General features: G+C 36.7%; 1 protein-coding gene across 3 annotated transcripts in view; it reads right to left on the reverse strand.

The window, feature by feature from the left end:
• Window positions 1-19983, reverse strand: part of PIKFYVE (phosphoinositide kinase, FYVE-type zinc finger containing) — a 77542-nt gene that overhangs the window by 38930 nt on the left and 18629 nt on the right. For all 3 annotated transcript variants that reach the window (XM_022567543.2, XM_089916436.1, XM_089916435.1), the window contains exons 9-17: window positions 13473-13611; window positions 12169-12326; window positions 10924-11035; window positions 9807-9954; window positions 9098-9265; window positions 3407-3466; window positions 1661-1790; window positions 1055-1235; window positions 376-450 (exon numbers count right to left, since the gene is read on the reverse strand). In XM_022567543.2, coding sequence (XP_022423251.2) covers window positions 376-450; window positions 1055-1235; window positions 1661-1790; window positions 3407-3466; window positions 9098-9265; window positions 9807-9954; window positions 10924-11035; window positions 12169-12326; window positions 13473-13611 — 1171 coding nt within the window. The remainder of the gene's footprint in view (window positions 1-375; window positions 451-1054; window positions 1236-1660; window positions 1791-3406; window positions 3467-9097; window positions 9266-9806; window positions 9955-10923; window positions 11036-12168; window positions 12327-13472; window positions 13612-19983) is intronic.

Below are 19983 nucleotides of genomic sequence, written 5' to 3' on the forward strand. Positions count from 1 at the left end.
AGTGATAATTCTGAGCTCAGCCCTATGAGGAAGAACAAAGTTGTCAAATGGTAGGCCTCTGGAAGGACTCCAGTCTGTTAGAAAATCCTGTCTCCCTGAGATGCAGTGGGGTGAAGGCAGAAATGATACCAGTGTCCTGTCAGCCTGCTGGTTGGGAAGCCTTCTTCTGTCTGATGAGTTCCCACTGTACAAGTCCCAATCATCATCGGCTCTGGGAGACTCTCCCTCAACCCCCAACTCTCCCTACGGGAGACACTGCTAGTCACCCCTCAATGTCCAATCTCCTTTTCTTCCATGATTAAGGTACCCCCAGCTTGTTAGCTTGGCACACAGTCATAGTTTGCTGAACTTCACTGTTGAACTGAATCACATTACCTTTTTATGTGCAATATTCTTGGTACAAACAAACCCATTGACAACCACAGAATCAAACTTCTTTCCACCTGGGATCTAATGAAACAATTAAGAAAACAATAAAATTCAATGATACATCCTTAGAATCCAGTCAAATGAATTCTATTATTTATTTCCAAATAAGTACAAAAAGTTCCAGGATGCATTTCTTCCTTTCAACCAATAATGAAAGGCCTCTTAGCATGATCATCAACACTCTAACATACTACCTGGTACTTGATGCCAGATGTCAATTAAGACCACTATTAAGTTACATATCATAGGCAAAAAATACAGGCAAAACTCCACTACTCTCTAAATAAAGCAATTACCCACTGCTTTTACTCAGAACAGTGACAGTAATCTGTAGGAAGAGGACTTCTCATAGATGACCCATCAAGAAGAGGAAGCAAGAAAGTTTGGGTTCCCAACTCATTGCAAGCCCAACTTACCCCCCACCCCCATTCGCCTCTCACTTCCTAACAGTGGCTTCTATGACCCTTAAGTGCACTGCTAACAAATAGAGCAGGCAGAAAAACTTCCCCCTCCTCACCTAGCACCCCTCCTGGTAATGACCCTTTCAGATTACCATTAAGAGACAAATTATTATCAGGCCCATCTCATCAATTCCTAGCATTAGGAAAGCATTAGCAGAGCTCACTTTTTTGATGTGGACAAACTGACGGACATCCATGTCATCATCCCGGTTCTTGACATCAGGTCGGACTGTCTGAACAACCTGGCAGACTAGTGATACAATGATGTCCCTCCAAGATGGTGACAATGACTCACTGTGGAGCAACTGCTGGAGTAGTGCCATCATGTGGTTGTGATTAGCTGAGCTACAAAAATGTTACAGGAAAGAAGTCTGCATAGTTAATACTGCCAGAGACAACAGTTTTGAAGATACAACACAGTCTACAAAGAAATAAGCACACTAATTATGGCTCACAGATGAGATTTTCTCGGTCAATTTTATTCTTTCTGCATATCTGCACCTTAATGATTTCTCACATAAAGAAAATCTGTGAATATCCTCAACTAAGATGACCCATTTAATATGATTAAACTTTAACACATAAATGACAATGGGGACAGACAAGGACAATTTAGGACACTTTTTTATAAGAAATTTCATCAGAACAGGCTTTATTTCCTAAGTAATGTTAGTATTTTTGACTCTCTAAGGAAGAACTATGCACATGCCTATCAAGTCACTGAAGATTATAAAAATGGAGAATTAAAATTAAAAAGCTCACTGCCTTACAGCAACCTCTCCATGGCTTGTTTCTCTCCATTCTCCTCCCTCAGCAGCTCCAGGTTGTTATGATGCCAACCCAAAGGTGTGAAAGGCAGCTCTTTGGATTTTTCCTCAACTCGACGGTTAAATAAGGATTCTAAGTGTAAAATAAGAAATTATACTTCATTGTCACGTTTTATACCATCCACTCGTAGATTTAGAAATTGCCAACTTAACGTTTTTACATTTTTTAAGTTAGCCAATTCAATTGTTGGTGTAAAAAAAGCAAGGACATGTTTAAATTCGTAAATAAAAAAATGAACTCTGAGTTAGATCATCAATATTCTCAACAGACAAAATCAGAGACAGAAGTGTGAAAAGTAAATTTACATAAGCAACCAGGACTCTCAAGAAAATAATTATAAATACAGCTTCTGAAAAGCAAATGAGATTTTTTTTACACTCTTTTTACTTATTTGGGGACATTAACAAAACGAGGTGCTTTATTTTTCCTATAAAATCACAAACTGAAAACTGCATTCAATAGAAGTCAGAATGCAAGCAGAACATGTGATAGTGTGGGTGCTGAACTTTAAAGAGAAAAGCTCAGCCCTTATATGTCTGAACTAGTACATGACAGTATAGAAAGTCTACTCAGACAATCTTTTTAGTGTTTCTTTTTCAATACAGGAACAAAAGGCTTTCTTTTTAATTGGCAAAACTTTTACAAGTCAGACCTAAAAATTAACTGTAAAGAAATTAAAACACGGTAAATAGCAATTTATGTAAAATTTTGTTAATGGATCAAGACCAAAAAAATAACAGATAATACTACATGCTTTGCAAAAAAAGATGCTCACTAAATGTTGAAAAATGTGATTGAATAAATGGAAAGAAAAGAGGTGAGAAATGCTTACAAAAATTGTCAAATCTTTCCCCTCTTAAAGCAAACTAGACAAACAAAAAAACTTTCAACTAAACATTCCAGCAGCTTACACAGTAAAGCAAGTGTCCATGACAAGTGAAGTACAAAAATGGCACATTTCAATTATTTAAACCCCTGGTCTATAAACATCTAGTTGAACCAGATGCTTGGAGGTGAATTTAGAAACACTGCTAAGTTATGACACCAGCTGCAAGTGGCTGCCTTTGTACCAGTTTGCCCTACCTTCTCTCTTTTATGTGAAACCCTCCCATTATCTGAGGCCTAAGCTGTAGAGTGTTATGGACCAATTAAGTAAGTGTGTCTTCACTCCACAGCAAGCTAAGTAGGGTCACAGTTAGAAAAGGCTTGTACTTCCTCTTGTCTCCAGGGAAATGATCAGCATTATCTCTTTATCTCTTCTGTCCACTTGTCTTCCCAACTCCCCAGGGCAAGCAGCATCCTCAATTGGATGAGATCTGCCTATAGGCTTTTTGATAAGCTTGACAATCACTGATGATACGTATATCAATACTTAATACTATACTCATGATATAGGAAAGCATAAGCTATTCATGCCTTTAAATGAATAAAATTCAAAATCTATTTAAAAGCTTTTAAACAATTACTTTTCAGATCAGAGACCTTCTTTCAAACCAAGTCCAAGTTTACATTTTTGGTTCTCAACACTCTCAAAGTTACTACACATATTAAAACCTGTGTTCCCATGATACTACAATAATCAAATACATTGTCAGTACCTAGTCTGCACCTATCAATGTGCTAAGCCCCAAGTATATCCCCATGAACAAAAGAGACACCATCCCATGTATAGCTTTTGATAAAATTACCTTTGATGAAGGCGTCACTTATTGAGAGCTGTTGTCCTCCATTGTCAGAAATCAAATACTCTGCATAGCAGGGAGAGAGGAGAGAGAGGAGGAAGGAAAGGAGAAGCTTATGACTATAACATGCCAGCATAATTATACAGAAAACACACCCACACACAAAGTATTACCCATACTAAACCCATCAGTACACAGCCAAGTCACGAAAACTTTGGGCTAAAATGATGCTTTATAACTTGTTCTGCACACTTCATACTAAACTTGACAGACTTAAATTAATAACTCAACAGAACCTTGAAACAGTAATGACAGATAATCTTTAACAGATCATTTTTCCCTTATCAAAACTGAACTTGTTTATGAAAACTGAGATTGTCAGTAATTTTCATGACAAGCCTAAAAAGTTACTTTTTCTCATGTACAACTGTATTATTTAACAATGAGTTCAGATAGAGAAGCCACCTCATAACACAATATAAGGTGGGGTTTTTTAAATTTCAGAATATAAGCTATAAAATAAATTAATACAAAAGTGACAATGGCAGGGAATAAAGATGTAACTCGTAAGGATTTATATTAGTTTTTAGAGTTTTAATTTTCAAAAATTCTAACCAAATACTTCCAAATAGTTGCTGAAAGATAACTTCTGAACACACTGTGAATGTGTTCTTTTAGAACTTTTAGAATAGTAAATATTTTTCTTACAAGTGAAACTTACTCTTTACTTCCCCATGACCTTTTCTCTAGGTCTGTGACCAAGCATAGCTCAAATGAGGTTCTTTCTACCGTGCAAATTTAACCACAATGCATTTTAAGCCCTTTAAGGTAAAGGTTCTCCACAAAATTCTTTGCAGGTAGAGTTTATTTATAAACAAATAGGCTTCAAAAGTCAATGTGTCTATAAGCCAATATGCTCATTCTTCAAACAAGAAAGTGGAGGAAAAAATTTAGAAAGTTCAAGTGTGCCATGTCAGATACAATAAAATCAAGTATTATATGGACCAGTGAAAACAGATGTTATACTTTATTCCTATACCTCCCGCACAGAAATTAATAATGTCTACCCCATTCGTTCAACTAATGTAGAGGCTTTACAAGCTTTACTCTTCATACTAAAGGATATATATACATATATATATAAAATTCCAGAAGCGATGGATTTTCCCCATTTTATTATGAAAAAATTTCAAACATACAGAAAATCCTGTATACCCTCCACCTAGACTGAACAATTGTTAATGATTTGCCATATCTGATTTCTCTCTATATGTGTGCTTTTTTCCAGACCATTTGAAATTATACATATCATGACATTTTACCACTAATACTTCAGCATGCATCTCTTAAAAATAAGGGCATTCTCCTCTATAGCCGTAATATTTACACACTTAAGAAAACTGACAATTTCTTAATATCATTGAGTTAGTCCATATTCAAATTTATCTATTCCCAAAATGCTTTAATAAATGTTTTTTTCCCCCTCAAACCTGGATCCATTAAGGTTCATACATTACATTCTCTTTATTCTCTTTTAGTCCAAAGTAGACTTCCTACTTTTTTTTTTCATGATATTGAATTTTGAAAGAACCCAGGCCAAATGTCCTGGTGAACATCCCACATTCTGGATTTGATGGATTGTTTCCTCATGGTGCTGTTTAAATTGCTCTTATACCCCGTTTCCCTATAAATCGGAAATTAGGTCTAGAGGTTTGCGGAAGCCACGATTTTCACCTTCTTCTCTAGGTTCTACTTGCTAACTTTCCAAGAATGGTTCAGAATCCTGCGTCCAACACAGAATAAAATATATTTTAATTGCATAACTCTCCAAGACCAATAATGAAAAATTAATCAAACCAGAAGATCGCATTGTCTCAGTTTTACAAGTTTCTGAAAATGAGGGGTTTGCTTATGTAACATAAAAAACATGACCAGTTTTCTGTTTGTTTGTTTTTGTGGTACACGGGCCTCTCACTGCTGCAGCCCCTCCCACCGCGGAGCACAGGCTCCGGACGCACAGGCCCAGCGGCCATGGCTCACGGGCCCAGCCACTCCGCGGCATGTGGGATCCTCCTGGACCGGGGCACGAACCCGTGTCCCCTGCATCAGCAGGCGGACTCCCAACCACTGCACCACCAGGGAAGCCCGACCAGTTTTTTTTTAAGTATAGCTATTTCAATCAATTTTATAAATTCAAATTTCCTCAGCCTTAAAAGCTAGCAGATGATCCCAAAGAAAAGATTTAATAAGTATTACCTTTAACTTTAATGGAAAGATAAAAAGCACCCATTCTCATTTTTATTTAAGAGAAATGAAAACCAGAAGCAGAGGAAGTCTTTCACTTCCCTAACTAGGTCACTCTGACGACCTTTATTTTCTGGTAACCAGAGTTCCTTGTAATTACAGTGAAGAAAAAAATAATTTATTGTATCTCAACTTCACAAGAAAAATAGAAAAAAGAAAAATTCCTGTTAGTATGCTAAAAACTAACAAGAGAGAACTGTGAAAGCCAGAAATGTTTATTAAGGGATTTATACGGTCCTCAAATACAGGCTCTCAAGGTTGCAAATGACCTAAGAGGTCAATCTAATAATTACCTTCTTTCTGGGGTAGGTGGGTGTGTGAGTGTGAGTGTGTGTGTGTGTGTGTACACATATACAACGTAATATTACTCAGCCACAAGAAAGAATAAAATCTTGCCATTTCTGAAAACATGGGTGGAACTAGAGGGTATTATGTTAGGTGAAATGAGTCAGAGAAAGACAAATTCTGTATGATTTCACTTATTTGTGCAATCTCAAAAACAAAACAAATGAAGAAACAGAACAGAAAAGAAAGAGAGTTACAGATACAGAGAACAAACAGGGGTTGCCAGAGGGGAGGGGGGTGGAAGGAGAAAAGAAATAGGTAAGGAAGATTAGGGATACAAACTTTCAGTTGCAAAATAACTAAGTCATGGGTGTAAAATATACAAGGTGGGGCATATAGTCAATAACTATGTAATATCTTTGTACGGTGACATACTGTAACTAGGCTTAACTGGTGATCATTTCAAAATGTATAGAAATATGGAATCACTATGATGTGTAACAGTTGGAGGTCAATTATACTTCAAAAACAAACTCAGAAAAAGAGATCAGATTGGCAGTTACTAGAGGAAGGGGGTGGGGAAGGGGAAATTAGACGAAGGCAGTCAAAAGGTAGAAACTTCCAGTACTAGGGACGGATGTACAACACAATAAATACAATTAACACTGCTGTATGTCATATATGAAAGTTGTCAAGAGAGTAAATTCTAAGAGTTCTCATCACAAAGAAAAGAATTTTTTCTATTTCTTTAATCTTCTATCTATGTGAGACGATGGATGTTCACTAAACTTATGCTGCACACGTTAAACTTACACAGTGCTTTATGTCAATTATATCTCAGTAAAACTAGAAGGGAAAAAAAACAACAACGAGGCATCCTCTAACTCTTCATTATTTTGGACTTCACGTCCTCTTAACAGAGAGTGTTCTTTCCTGGTTAAGATTATCTTGACAGAGGTTAAAAAAAAAAAAAAAAGGTCAATTAATATTGTATCAACTTCTCCAAATAACTGGCCTAATTTTTCTTTCTTTGCATCACAATTTTAAAAATCTTTCCCAAGATATCCTTGGCATTTCCTCCAATCTTCAGTGCAGTCTGGACTTCTGCTATCCTGCCACTTTTCTAAAAGCACTGGGCCCTCTTTCAGACTGATCCTCATATGAAGGTTTCCTCTCACAATTTTTCTAGAAAAAAATTTTTAAAGGTTGAGATCAGAAAGTTGCCAGAGGAGTCATGATGGGTTTTTTTTTCAACTGCAGGTGCTGCCCCTTTAATTTTCCTTATAAATGCAGTTTGAGGTTGTACTGTAAAAACGTCATATCGGAGCCTTCTATTCCCATTCTTCCCCCAGCATTATGAAGTTAGGTTTCCTAAAGCAAGTGCCTGACTGTGCTCAGCAGTCCACCTTTTGCTATTATCAGTTGCGCGATGACAGGTCACTTTCTTCATGACTTTCAAAAGTTCCTTAACTTTGCAAGAGATGAAATCACCAGCAAGTCAAAAATGTATTTCACACTCTTCTTTCAGCACAATGAGATTGCCAACAGAAGTGTCCAGAGAACAGATACCCTCCACAGATCATCCCACCTCTGAACCACATGGCATTTATGTTACAAAAATCCAATATCCTCCATGTGACCACAGTCTACAGTTAATTCTCCCACAAGTGCCACGTCTGCTTCACTGTCCTTTCATACTCACCCAAATGTCTGCCATCATTTTTCCAATTTCTGCTTTGAGGATTCCTATAAAGATGTGTATCTTACTTGTGCTCAATGCTAGTCAGGTCTCCTCTTTTCTCACACCCTCTCTAAGTTTCTATTCTTAAATAAGATATACCTATTACTATAACCCTTAAATGCCATTTTACCACATCTTGATGATAGTGGCTAATATCGACAATTATGAGAAATCTGTTGTAGAAATGTGAATTTGTTTCCAATTATTTTAGCACAGATGTTTACATTCAAAAGCTTCTATCTTCTGATAATATTCTGAGGCTCAAAGTAGGCAGCAGCAAAGAATTAGGCAGGAATTTCACATCTAAGTAAGGAGACAATTCAAATTTAGAGTGCTAAATATTAAAAATTCAAAGTACAGGTGAAATCATGGAATAAATTGCTTCATCTGTAGAATAATGATTTTTCAGTTACTGTAACATAATGAAATGCCACAGTTACTTATTACTTATGTTTTTTTTCCTTTTCTTGGCCACACAGCATGTGGGACCTTAGTTCCCTGACCAGGGATCGAACCCGTGCCACCTGCGGTGAAGTGCGGGGTCCTAACCACTGGACCGCCAAGGAATTCCCAATTATGTATTTTTTATTTATTTACCTTTACTAATGCCACTTTAGAGCTAAAATTTAAATTTCCTTTTAATTATATCCAACAAAGTAAACATCATCATCGATTTTTAAAGAAAGCATTTCATTTCTATGTACTGCTATGTTAGATTTTAGTAATGGTTTACCTTATTTTTCCTTTTATACCGAATTTCTTTGAATTATTATTTTTCAGTAGACTAAAGCCTCAAATAAGACATCTAAAAGAATGAATGTGTTTTGTATTAAAGAAGAAGCCTTTTTATAAATAGAGCATATGCACAATAAGCATTTTAGATTAGAGTAGAAAGATGTTTTGGAATGTGTGAATGCTTTTCACCAATCTAGTTCAAGCATCTGGAAAGGTTTAGTGGAATACTATGCTACTGGGTAATAGCATAAGCAAATAAGCTTTAAAATATTAAATGAAGAAAGAGAAATGAATAGAGCAGAACATCCATGTTATAAATGCAAAGAAATGCCACCTTGGAAGTTGCACATTATGCTAAGGGAAAAGCAGTCAGATGTAGTTTCCTTTTAAAGACTACAAGCTTTAAACTGGGTGTGGTGGTACTGAGGTAGAAAACAAGAAATAAAAGGAACCAGAACCAACCAAAAAAAAAAACAAACATGTGGGGAAGAGGTGTGGGGAAAATGAGAAGGGGTGGACCAAAACCCATACCAAATCCCCTCAGCCATAGGGGTCAGAGGAAGCCAGAAGGACAAGCTGGCTTGAGATCTCTCCAGCCTGTGTTTGGATTGCAGATGGTGACTACCTCCTACCTTTTTGGTCAGCAGGGTGAGGGGGCACATGTGGGTACTTGGAGGGCTTCTTGATATGGAAGTTCACGTTGTCCAGCTCCACGTTCAGGCTGATAGAAGCGGCTGAGTCACTGTCCACTGTGGACTGGAAACTGCTTACTGATGTGCGCTTGCTAGGACTGGCAGAATCTTTTAGTGTTGGGGAGGGGAAAGAAATATAGGGAGAGGAGGGGAGTAAAAATGGGTTTCATCAGGGTATTGGAGGAAAGGAGAAAAATGTTTTTTTTAATATACAAGCCCAATGTGCAATACCAAAATGGATACAGTATTTTCATGTACTTCTGTGCAGACTTAATAAAATTTGAGCAAGTTAAATATAAAATGAATTTTTAAAATGAAGAAATATGTTGGAGGTTCTGCAGAGAGAAGGTCTGATATCATAGTGAAGAGGTGAGAAAGTTGTCTACTGCAATATTAGCTCGGAGTTATTTTTAAGCTGCTGCAAACTAAAGACTATGGCGAAATCTGAAAACACCAGTAGCCTAACAAGTTGGTTTCTTAAGAAAATACTGTATCTAGGACAAGGATTGCTGTCAGATGTTGTTACATTTAGTTGGAGCCATAAATCTTAAAAGTAGGACTGTTTCAACTACATAAACAAAACACTCATTTTATCATACGTACACAGTAATGATTCATAAAAACTAAAATGTCAGAAAGTGAAACTCACTGGTCAAATTATCGTCACCTTCTTCAGCTATCTGCTCTGTGTCGCTGTCATCAAACTTTATGTCTTTAAACCAGGATGGCTCAGAGTGTCCTTCCACAGAGTTCACTGAGTCACTGTCCGGAGAAGGGGTCTCGGAAAATTCTGTACTCTGAAAGGGTCAAGACAGGATCCAAGCAATTGACCCTCAATGGCAACAATGTTGAGGCTGTCACACTACAAATAAATTCTAGCCCAATATTTGTACAAGGCTAACCACTAAGTAAATTTATGTAAAAATAAGCAAATTAATAGAAGCTAAGTTGTAAACCAGCATCATGCTGGCAACTCCACTCTTACAATTATAATATTTATGAATCAGTAAGCTTAAAGGCAGCATATTACGAACAAAACATAATATACAGATTTTATAGTGTTTCATTTCATCTTTTATTCCTGAGAGTAAAGACAGCTTAGAATTTATCCTAACCCTGTGCCAACATCCTGGAAAACAACTGTTAGATTTTAACACATAACACCACACTAGTGTTTTGGGTCATTTGTCTTTTCTAATCAATCATTGATTTTTCAATTTTAGTTCACAAAGGTGTTACTGAATATTATTTATATCAAATTAACATAAACCAAAAGTGAAAGTATATCTTTTTTAAAAGTTCTACCTTCAAGTAATTTCCAATTTCCTAAGTAAAAAAAAAAAACCAGAAAAGAGAATATTCACCGTTTTACCATTACTATACAGTTGAATACTGCTATAGAGTCAAAATCTATTGCAATGGTACCATTAAGTTTTTTCAATTGTTTTACTATATATCCTCCCTCTTAGTCCTAAAAATACAGACATAGTAAAACTGAAAAGCACTGAAGATAAATGACAAGCAACTACAATATCACAAAGCCAAGCTTAAGAGAAGCCACACCAACTGAACAGTGTTTGATTCCAATGGGTTTTTTAATCACCACTACCTATCAAGTAAAAATGTTTAACTTTCCTCAAATGGCAGGGAAAACATGTTAGAAAAGTGTATCTTTGGGTAATTCAACTAGTTTTTATTCCCACTGATGAAGAAGACTTGGCAACAAAGCTCACTATACTCTCATTGGCGGTACCACTGAACACTACCTGCAGCGGTCTGTACAGCGCATACTCATCCCTGAAGAGCTGGTCGTGATGACTGACACAATCCAGCCAACGTCCATCCACCATTGCCTGTCCAATTGCTATAGCTTGTGCCCTGAATCAAGACCAAGAGAAAAGAAAACTTTTAAAAGTCAGTCAGAATAATTTTACAAGTACAAGATGAGACACAAACTGAATTTTTTTTCCATTCTAATCAGAGTTGGAATTTCAAATGGTCCTTGGATAGGTGAGGGATAAAACAAGAGAGACTTGAAGCTAAATTAAAAGATCTTCCCATGTACCATAGTAAAGGAGAACTAGTCCCAAGAAAACCTAATTTCAATTACACAAACATTTACAAGTACTCAGTGCATGCATACCCCTGTACTTACTAGGAGTAAAAAGTGTTGAGAATAGCATGGCTCCTGTCCTCAAGGAGCTTACAGTCTTTGATGAGAAGACAATACCAAATATTATAAATATAGATATAAAATGTATATCTATATATATACATGAAATAGACACTTATTAACACATTACATTTATATGGCAATGTACCAAACACATTAGCCCATATTATTTCATTCTCACAGCTTCTTCATAGGATCACAAATTGTCCTCATATTAGAGCTGAGAGGTCAAGTCTCTAAGAGATTGAATAACTTGACGAAGGGCACAAAACTAAAAAGAGATACAACCCAAACTGGAACCCAGGGCTTCACTGCTTACAGCTGTTTCTTCTCTTCCTACATACTTGTTTCTTCTAAGCAAGCAGAAAAGCCAGGTGACGCATTACCCTGAAAGGCAACAAGACCTGTCTGTCTCTTTCTCACAAATGATTTGTGAGGCAGGGTAGGACACTCCAGGTGTGGTTAATGGACCCAATTCTCAAGACAGGTTGAAAGTTCAGATTAGGGAGCAGTAGCAGGAGAATCTACTGTGGCCTTAGGATCTAGCTGCATTCCCCAATCCAGCTTAACTAGAGAGCTCTGGGCTTTGGGAATTAACTGCACATTTCTGCTTTTAATAAATAATGTGAACTGTGACCCCATTTGGCTCCTTGCATCTATTCTTTACTCATTACAACTCAGAAGGGAGGAGGGTTGAGTAATTAGCACCCCAAACACCAAATGCAGAAAACAAGCAGCACCCCACTCACAAGAAATTTGCTCCCTTTATATCTACATGATATGTCATTAAAAATAAATTCATAAATAATATCAAAAAGTCTTTCTTAAGCTCCATTACCTTGTAGCAATGTGTCCATTTCGGATTAACCAGTTGACTAACTCCTTTCCTACAATGCAGTTGGGATGAGTTCTCAGCCAGTAGCGGTGATCCTGAAACTCCATTCCGCTACTGTGATGGCAAATTTTTTTCCACAGATCTTTTAACTGAACACTGTCCTGAAATCACATTATGAGGAAGTAATTACTCCTGAGAGGATGCTATATACCTTTTCAGACTGCTTCTTGTGATTTTTAGATTCATAAAAGGAAACTCAATTCAGATTTTTTTGTCATAGCTAACTTACATGATTTAATAGAAATGACACATGCATGGGGAACAGCTTGAACTCAGCTCATCTAATTGCAAACACAACTTTTTCTCTTGAGGAAAAAAAAAACAAAACTATCCCAAATAATTTTTTTTTTCAGTCAATGGCACATACTACAGTCTCCTGATTATCTAAACACAGAATGTCACACCCCTCTTTGGAGACAGAACAAAAGAGAAGGCGGGAACAGTGAATCACATTAATCTAAAGTAACTTTCTGTAGCTTTTACCCCACCCAGATTCTTACCATTCTCTCATATACCCAACTGCCAGGTGAATTTCCTAGAGAAAGGCCATCAGGGAATTACTCCCTGCTCAAAAAAACCTCAACACTGCTCAGCACCTACAGGTTCAAATCTAAAACTTATAGAGACTGAATTCACCACCTTCCACCAAGTAGCCCCAAATAACTTTCCATTCTCATTGCCCACAGAATTGAACTTAATATCCCTCCCAACATCTCCCAATTAATAGACCTCACTTCAGTCCACAAAAAATGCCATGCTTATTCTCATCTCTATACCTTCTGAATTATAAACCTGAGGACAGAAGCCATATCTTCCATTTCTTTGAGTCACTCTTATGATTGAGCACAGTATTTTACAAAGATAAATTCAATAAACAACTGATTACTACCTACTTAAACATATAATATTAAATGTCTGAAAAGTATTCCATGTATATAAGAAACATGTTCCAAAGTTTAAACAGCGATCTGGGACCTAACTCAAAGTTAAGCTCTAGTATTATGTAAGCATCTGAATTCTGATTTTGCCAGATGAAAGCAGTCAAGAAAATATTAATGTAGCATATGAGCATGGAATGCTTGACCAATTTCAGGTCATCCTAAGAAAAACTTAAGCAAATTATTTCCTCTATTTAATTTATATGATAACTGGCTATTTCATTTGTATTTGTCTTAAAAAAATAATTAGTGAGATAAACATTCTTTATGCTCAAAAGTTGCAATGGGTCAAAGACACTAGACCAGTACCAGAAGAATTTTGCGTTCATCCTCAGTGGTCTCTGTCCTAACATATGTTCGGTTAGCCTGGGGACTGACAGATGTCTCATATGATGGTACCATGGGAGACCCAGATCGATCCAGTGACAGGTTAGTAATGCTGGCTGATCTGGAAATAAAAACAGAAAGTGAAAACACAGTTGTAAGTTCTTCATCAATAAACAGGATTACAATGAAAGTTCATTTTTAAATAAATGGTTACTTGCCAATGTTAAGGGCACTTTTAAAAGTAGTTATGATAGTTATGTATGATACTATCATTGGGGAAGCTGGGACAAGAGTATCCAGAAATTCTCTGCACTATTATTTCCAACTTCTATGTTAGTCTGTAATTATTTCAAATTAAGTTTAAAAGAAAGTCATTATGGACCTAAGTGTCCATCGACAGATGAATGGATAAAGAAGATGTGGCATATATATACAATGGAATATTACTCAGCCACAAAAAGAAACAAAATTGAGTTATTTGTAGTGAGGTGGATGGACCTAGAGTCTGTCATATGGAGTGAAGTAAGTCAGAAAGAGAAAAACAAACACCATATGCTAACACATATATACGGAATCTAAAAAAAAAAAAAAAAATGGTTCTGAAGAACCTAGGGGCAGGACAGGAATAAAGACGCAGACGTAGAGGATGGACTTGAGGATGTGGGGAGGGGGAAGGGTAAGCTGGGACGAAGTGAGAGAGTGGCATGGACATATATACACTACCAAATGTAAAATAGATAGCTAGTGGGAAGCAGCTGCATAGCACAGGGAGATCAGCTCAGTGCTTTGTGACCACCTAGAGGGGTGGGATAAGGAGGGTGGGAGGGAGATGCAAGAGGGAGGAGATATAGGGATATATGTATATGTACAGCTGATTCACTTTGTTATAAAGCAGAAACTAACACATCATTCTAAAGCAATTATATCCCAATAAAGATGTTTAAAAAAAAAGTCATTATGAAAAAACTACAGGAAAAAAATTATAGATTTAGTTCATACAGCAGTAATATCTCAAATGAAATAAATACAAACTCTTCTTAAAATGCTGAAAATTAGGGTGTTTTCTTTTTTTTAATTGATGAATACAAAGCATCACAGTCTAAATGCAGAAAAAATCTTGCAGATCAGGCATGGGAAATTATGGCCCACAATCCAAAAACTTTTTGCATAACCACTGAACTAACGAGTTTTTTTTTGGTTGAACATCTATAATATTCTGATGACAAGAAACCCCCTAATTTTCAACCCCAACTCAGCAAAATCACCCCCCGAAAAAGAATTCCTTTCTTCTTATTAGTAGACCTATGTTAAAAATATTGTCCTCAATTATTATTATATTTTGAATTTGATCAATAGAAAAAGTAGTGAAAATTTATTTCCTCTCTTGGTATATAAGTACTTACAAAATATCCTTTTTTTTTTTAACACAGGAAAAAATTGTATTTCTAAGTTCACAGTCAATCATTAGGTAAGTGTAATATCAATAAGTTACCAGATAAGTGACTTGCAAATGAAATATCAATAGCAGCAAGCAAGCTTTTACTTATAAATAAATTTTAACTAGAAATTTAGTTAGCTTCTACACAGAAAAAATGAAACTCAATTTTAGCTTCTATATAAAGGATAAAAGGCAGAAGCATCTACAATGTGTTCAAGTCCCTCCCAGGATGTATTTTCCCTCATTTGGTCTCACAGAATCCTACTGAATATGTACAACTAGATCCATTCTACAGATAAAGAAATCAAGAGTCAGAGATTAAGGAATTTGTCTAACTCAGCTAATAAATAACAGGACTGCCATTCAAACCAGGTCTCAGTTGAAAACCTATGTTCTCCTAGCATAAAAATACTCATAAAATAATTTAAGAAATTATTCACAGGTCTGTAACAGGTTTAGGCAAAAAAAAATCATTCTTAATAAGAAACCCTGATATCAAATAAATATAGTCTATAAACAAGGCTTTTTAAATAACCAGTTCTTCATGGGTTTTTTTTCCTCTTTTTTTTTTTTCTTCTTCATGACTTGGCATGTTCTTTTAGTGAAAAGTTGCCACTATGTCTTATTCAACCAATTAAAGTCTCTTGTCCAATATGTGCTTTATCCATGCATTCTTCTTCTCTAAAAGTCCATCATCCCTACACATATTCTGATATAGTGGCAATGAAAGTAAAAGAAAATTAGTCAATTTTGTTGTCAAATATTCAAATAAGTAGCCTAGTGGTAAGAATGCTAGCTAAAATTTTATTTAGAGACAGTACTCACTGACTAAATTACATCTTTCCTAAAGACATACATCAATATTAGCACTAATTCAAAACACACAGAGATATACTGTAAACTAGCACAGCTATCTCTACATTTGTATATGTGCCAACAGGAATCTTGGAAATTGTCCCATCTTTTAAAAAACTGTCTTGACTTCACATTCTTCTAGTGCATTCCCCTGCTTCAGTATAACAAAACTCGTCTCCAATTCTTCTTCCACTTTCGCCAGATCCTCGAACAACCCACTGAAATGGTCTATACCACTGTTATTGTTAAATCCCATAATCAGTTTTTACTCCTCATCTCATTTGACATATCAGCAGGATAACTCCCTCTTCCCTGAAATACAATACTTTCTTCACTTGGCTACTAAGACAACACACTCTCCTGACTCCCTTTCACCTTATCACTAGTCTCTCCTTCTCAGTCTCCTTTTCTGGTTCCTCTTCAGTTCCCCAGTCTCAGTCCCTGGTCCATACTTCCTCACTTTCCACACTCACTCTTTTGATGATCTCCACACAGGTTCATAGTTTTAAATACCATCCACATGATAACAACACCCAAGTTTATATCTCCGACTTGTACCCCTCTCCTGAACTCTATATGTATACCTCCAACTATTTGATATCTCAGTTGGATGTCTAGAAGGTATATCAAATTCAACATGTCTAAATGTTCCTCCCCTCTTCCCCATATCAATAAATGGCAACTCTGTCAAATGCTCAGGCAGGAACAAGGCAAGGATGTCCTCTCTTAACACTTATTTTCAAAATCATACTGGAAGCACTAGCTACTGTAATAAGAAAAGGAAATAAAAGGAATACAGAATGGGAAGGAAGAATTAAAACTGTCTTTCTTCACAGATGGCATGGTCATCTATGTAAAAATCTGAAAGAATCAACCAAAAAAAACTCCCAGAACTATAGCAAGGTTGCATGATGCAAAGTTAATATACAAAAGTCAGTCACTTTCCTATATAACAGCAATGAATAAGTGAAGTTAAAAATTAAAACACAGGGCTTCCCTGGTGGCGCAGTGGTTGAGAGTCCGCCTGCCGATGTAGGGGACGCGGGTTTGTGCCCCGGTCTGGGAGGATCCCACATGCCGCAGAGCGGCTGGGCCTGTGAGCCATGGCCGCTGGGCCTGCACGTCCGGGGCCTGTGCTCCGCGGCGGGAGAGGCCGCAGCAGTGAGAGGCCCGCGTACCGCAAAAAAAAAAAAAAATTAAAACACATTGCCATTTACATCAGCACCCAAAAAAATGAAATACTTAGGTATAAATCTCACAAAATATATACAAGATCTGAATGAGGAAAACCACAAAACTCTGATGAAAGATATCAAAGAACTAAATTAATGGAGAAATAGTCATTGTTCATGGATAGGAAGACTCAATATTGTGAAGGTGTCAGTTCTTCTCAACCTGATCTACAGAGTCAATACAATCTCAATCAAAATCCCAGCAAGTTATTCTGTGGATACTGACAAACTGATTCTAAGGTTTATATGTTGAGGCAAAAGACCCAGAATAGCCAGCATAATACTGAAGGAGAAGAACAAAGTCGGAGGACTGACACAATCCAACTTTAAGACTTACCATAAAGCTACAGTAACCAAGACAATGTGGTACTGGTAAAAGAACAAATAGATCAATGGAACAAAACAGAGAGCCCAGAAACAGATCCACATAAATATAGTCACTAATCTTTGATGAAGGAGAAAAGGCAATACAATGGAGCAAAGACAGTCTTTTCAACAAATGGTGCTGGAACAACTGGACATCCACATGCAAAAAAATTAACCTAGACACATACCTTCTACCTTTCTAAAAAATTAACTCCAAATGAATCACAGACCTAAATGTAAAACGTAAAACTAACTCCAGAAAATTACATAGGAGAAAATCTAGATGACCTAGGGTATGGAGATGACTTTTTGGATACAACACGAAAGCATAATCCATGAAAAATTGATAAGCTGTACTTCATTAAAATTAAAAACTTATGCTCTGCAAAAGACAACAGCAAGAGAGTTAGCAGACAAGCCAGAGACTGGGAGAAAATATCTGCGAAAGACCCATTTGACGAAGGACGGTTATCCAAAATATACAAAGAACTCTTAAAACTCAACAATAAGGAAACTCAGTTAAAAAATGGGCCAAAGCCTAGACAGACACGTCACCAAAGAAGGTATACAGATGGAAAGGATGGAAGCATATGAAAAGATGTTCAACATCACATCGTTAGGTAAACGCAAATTATGAGACAGCATTATACACCTATTAGAATGGCCAAAATCCAGAATACAGATGACACCAAATACTGCCAAGGATATGTAACAACAGAACTCCCATTCATTGCTGGTGGGAATGCAAAATAGTACAGCCATTTTAGAAGAGAGTTTGGCAGTTTCTCACAAAACTAAACATACTCTTAACCACAGGATCCAGTGATCACAATCCTTGGTATTTACCCAAATGAATAAAAAACATATCCATACGAAAACCCGCACATGGATGTTTATGAAGCCTTATTCATAGTTGCCAAAACTTGGGAGCAACCAAGATGTCCTTCAATAGGTGAGTGGATAAATATAACCGTGGTACTTCCAGACAATGGAATATTCTTCATTGCTAAAAAGAAATGAGTTATCGAGCCATAAAAACACAAGAAGGAAACTAAAATGCATATTACTAAGTGAAAGGAATCAACCTGAAAAGATTATATACTGTATGACTCCAACTATATAACATTCTGGAAAAGGCAAAACTATGAAGACAGTAAAAAGATCAGTGGTTGCCACGGGTTGAGGCAGGGAGGGAGGGATCAATAAGCAGAGCACAGAGGATTTTTAAAACACGGAAACTATTCTGTACTTTACTATAATGGTGAATATATGTCGTTATATATTTGTTTATACCCACAAAATGTACAACACCAAGAGTGAACCCTAATGTAAGCTACAGACTTGGGTGATAATGCTGTGTCATTGCAGGTTCGTCAGCTTTAACAACATGCCTCTCTAGTGTGAGATGGTTATAGTGAGGGAGGCTGTGGGGAGCAGGGGGATATGGGAACTCTCTGTACTTTCCCGTCAATCCTGCTGTGAACCTAAAACTGCTCTACAAAGTGAAGTTTATAAATTTTTTTGAAGTAAAGGATGATGTCTGCAACTTACTCTCAAATAGTCTAGAAAAAAAAAGTAACAAAGCAAATGGGCAAAATGTAAGTTAGTGAACCTTAATGAAGAATATATGAAAACTTATTTAACTCTATTACTTGCGACTTTTTTGCAAGTATAAAATATTTTCAAAATAAATAAAAAATGAAACTCGCCAACGGCTTCCCATCTCACTCATTAAACGACAAAGTCCTTACAATGAATTGTAAGAAGGTTCTACTCCTGGCATACAGGACTCTTTGTTATTCCCTGCCAGGCATGTTCCCTATCAGGAATTAGCGATTCCCTGTTTGCCTGGTAAACTCTTCTACAAAATTTCCACGTGGCTTACTCCCTCACTTCCTCAAGTCTTTGCTTAAACATCACCATCTCTGAGGTCTTCACTGACCACACTATTCAAAATTCCAACCTTGGGACTTCCCTGGTGGTCCAATGGTTAAGACGTCGCCTTCTAATGCCAGGTGGCGGTGGGGGGGGCGGGGGTTCAACCCCTGGTCGAGGAGCTAAGATCCCACACACCTCACCACCAAAAATCCAAAACATAAAACAGAAGCAATATTGTAACAAATTCAAAGACTTTAAAAATGGTCCACATCAAAAAAAAATCTAAAAAAAACACAAAAATTCCAACCTCCTCCCCTATTCCTTATGTTTTCATATGCTTTAAATTTTTGTTTATTTGATTCACTGTTATACAAGTACCTAGTTCGTAGGTACTTATTAATTACTTGTTGAAGAATAAATTCAAAGTATGTTAAACCATGGTGAGTCAGATATCTAGTTCTTCAGGTTTATAACCACTTACCAATTGATTTTGTAATGACTATTTTTGGTGGGGAGGTGTGGATGTTAGTAACACTCTAGTAAGTTGAAAAGGAGAAGGAAGTGTGCAGGTATAGAACAGTTATGGGCTATTATTTCAAGGAATTTGCCTAAGAAAATAAATTGAGACTACAGATAACTAGAGGTAAAACACAAAGGAGGGGTTTTGTTTGTTTGTTTTTAATAGGTAAGACATGAGTTTAAATGCAGACAGTAAGGAGTCAGC

Source organism: Delphinapterus leucas, chromosome 8 (assembly GCF_059928025.1).
Source record: "Delphinapterus leucas isolate spDelLeu-1000000601 "Yukka" chromosome 8, BTC_Dleu_Yukka2, whole genome shotgun sequence".
Classification (NCBI taxonomy): Eukaryota; Metazoa; Chordata; class Mammalia; order Artiodactyla; family Monodontidae; genus Delphinapterus; species Delphinapterus leucas.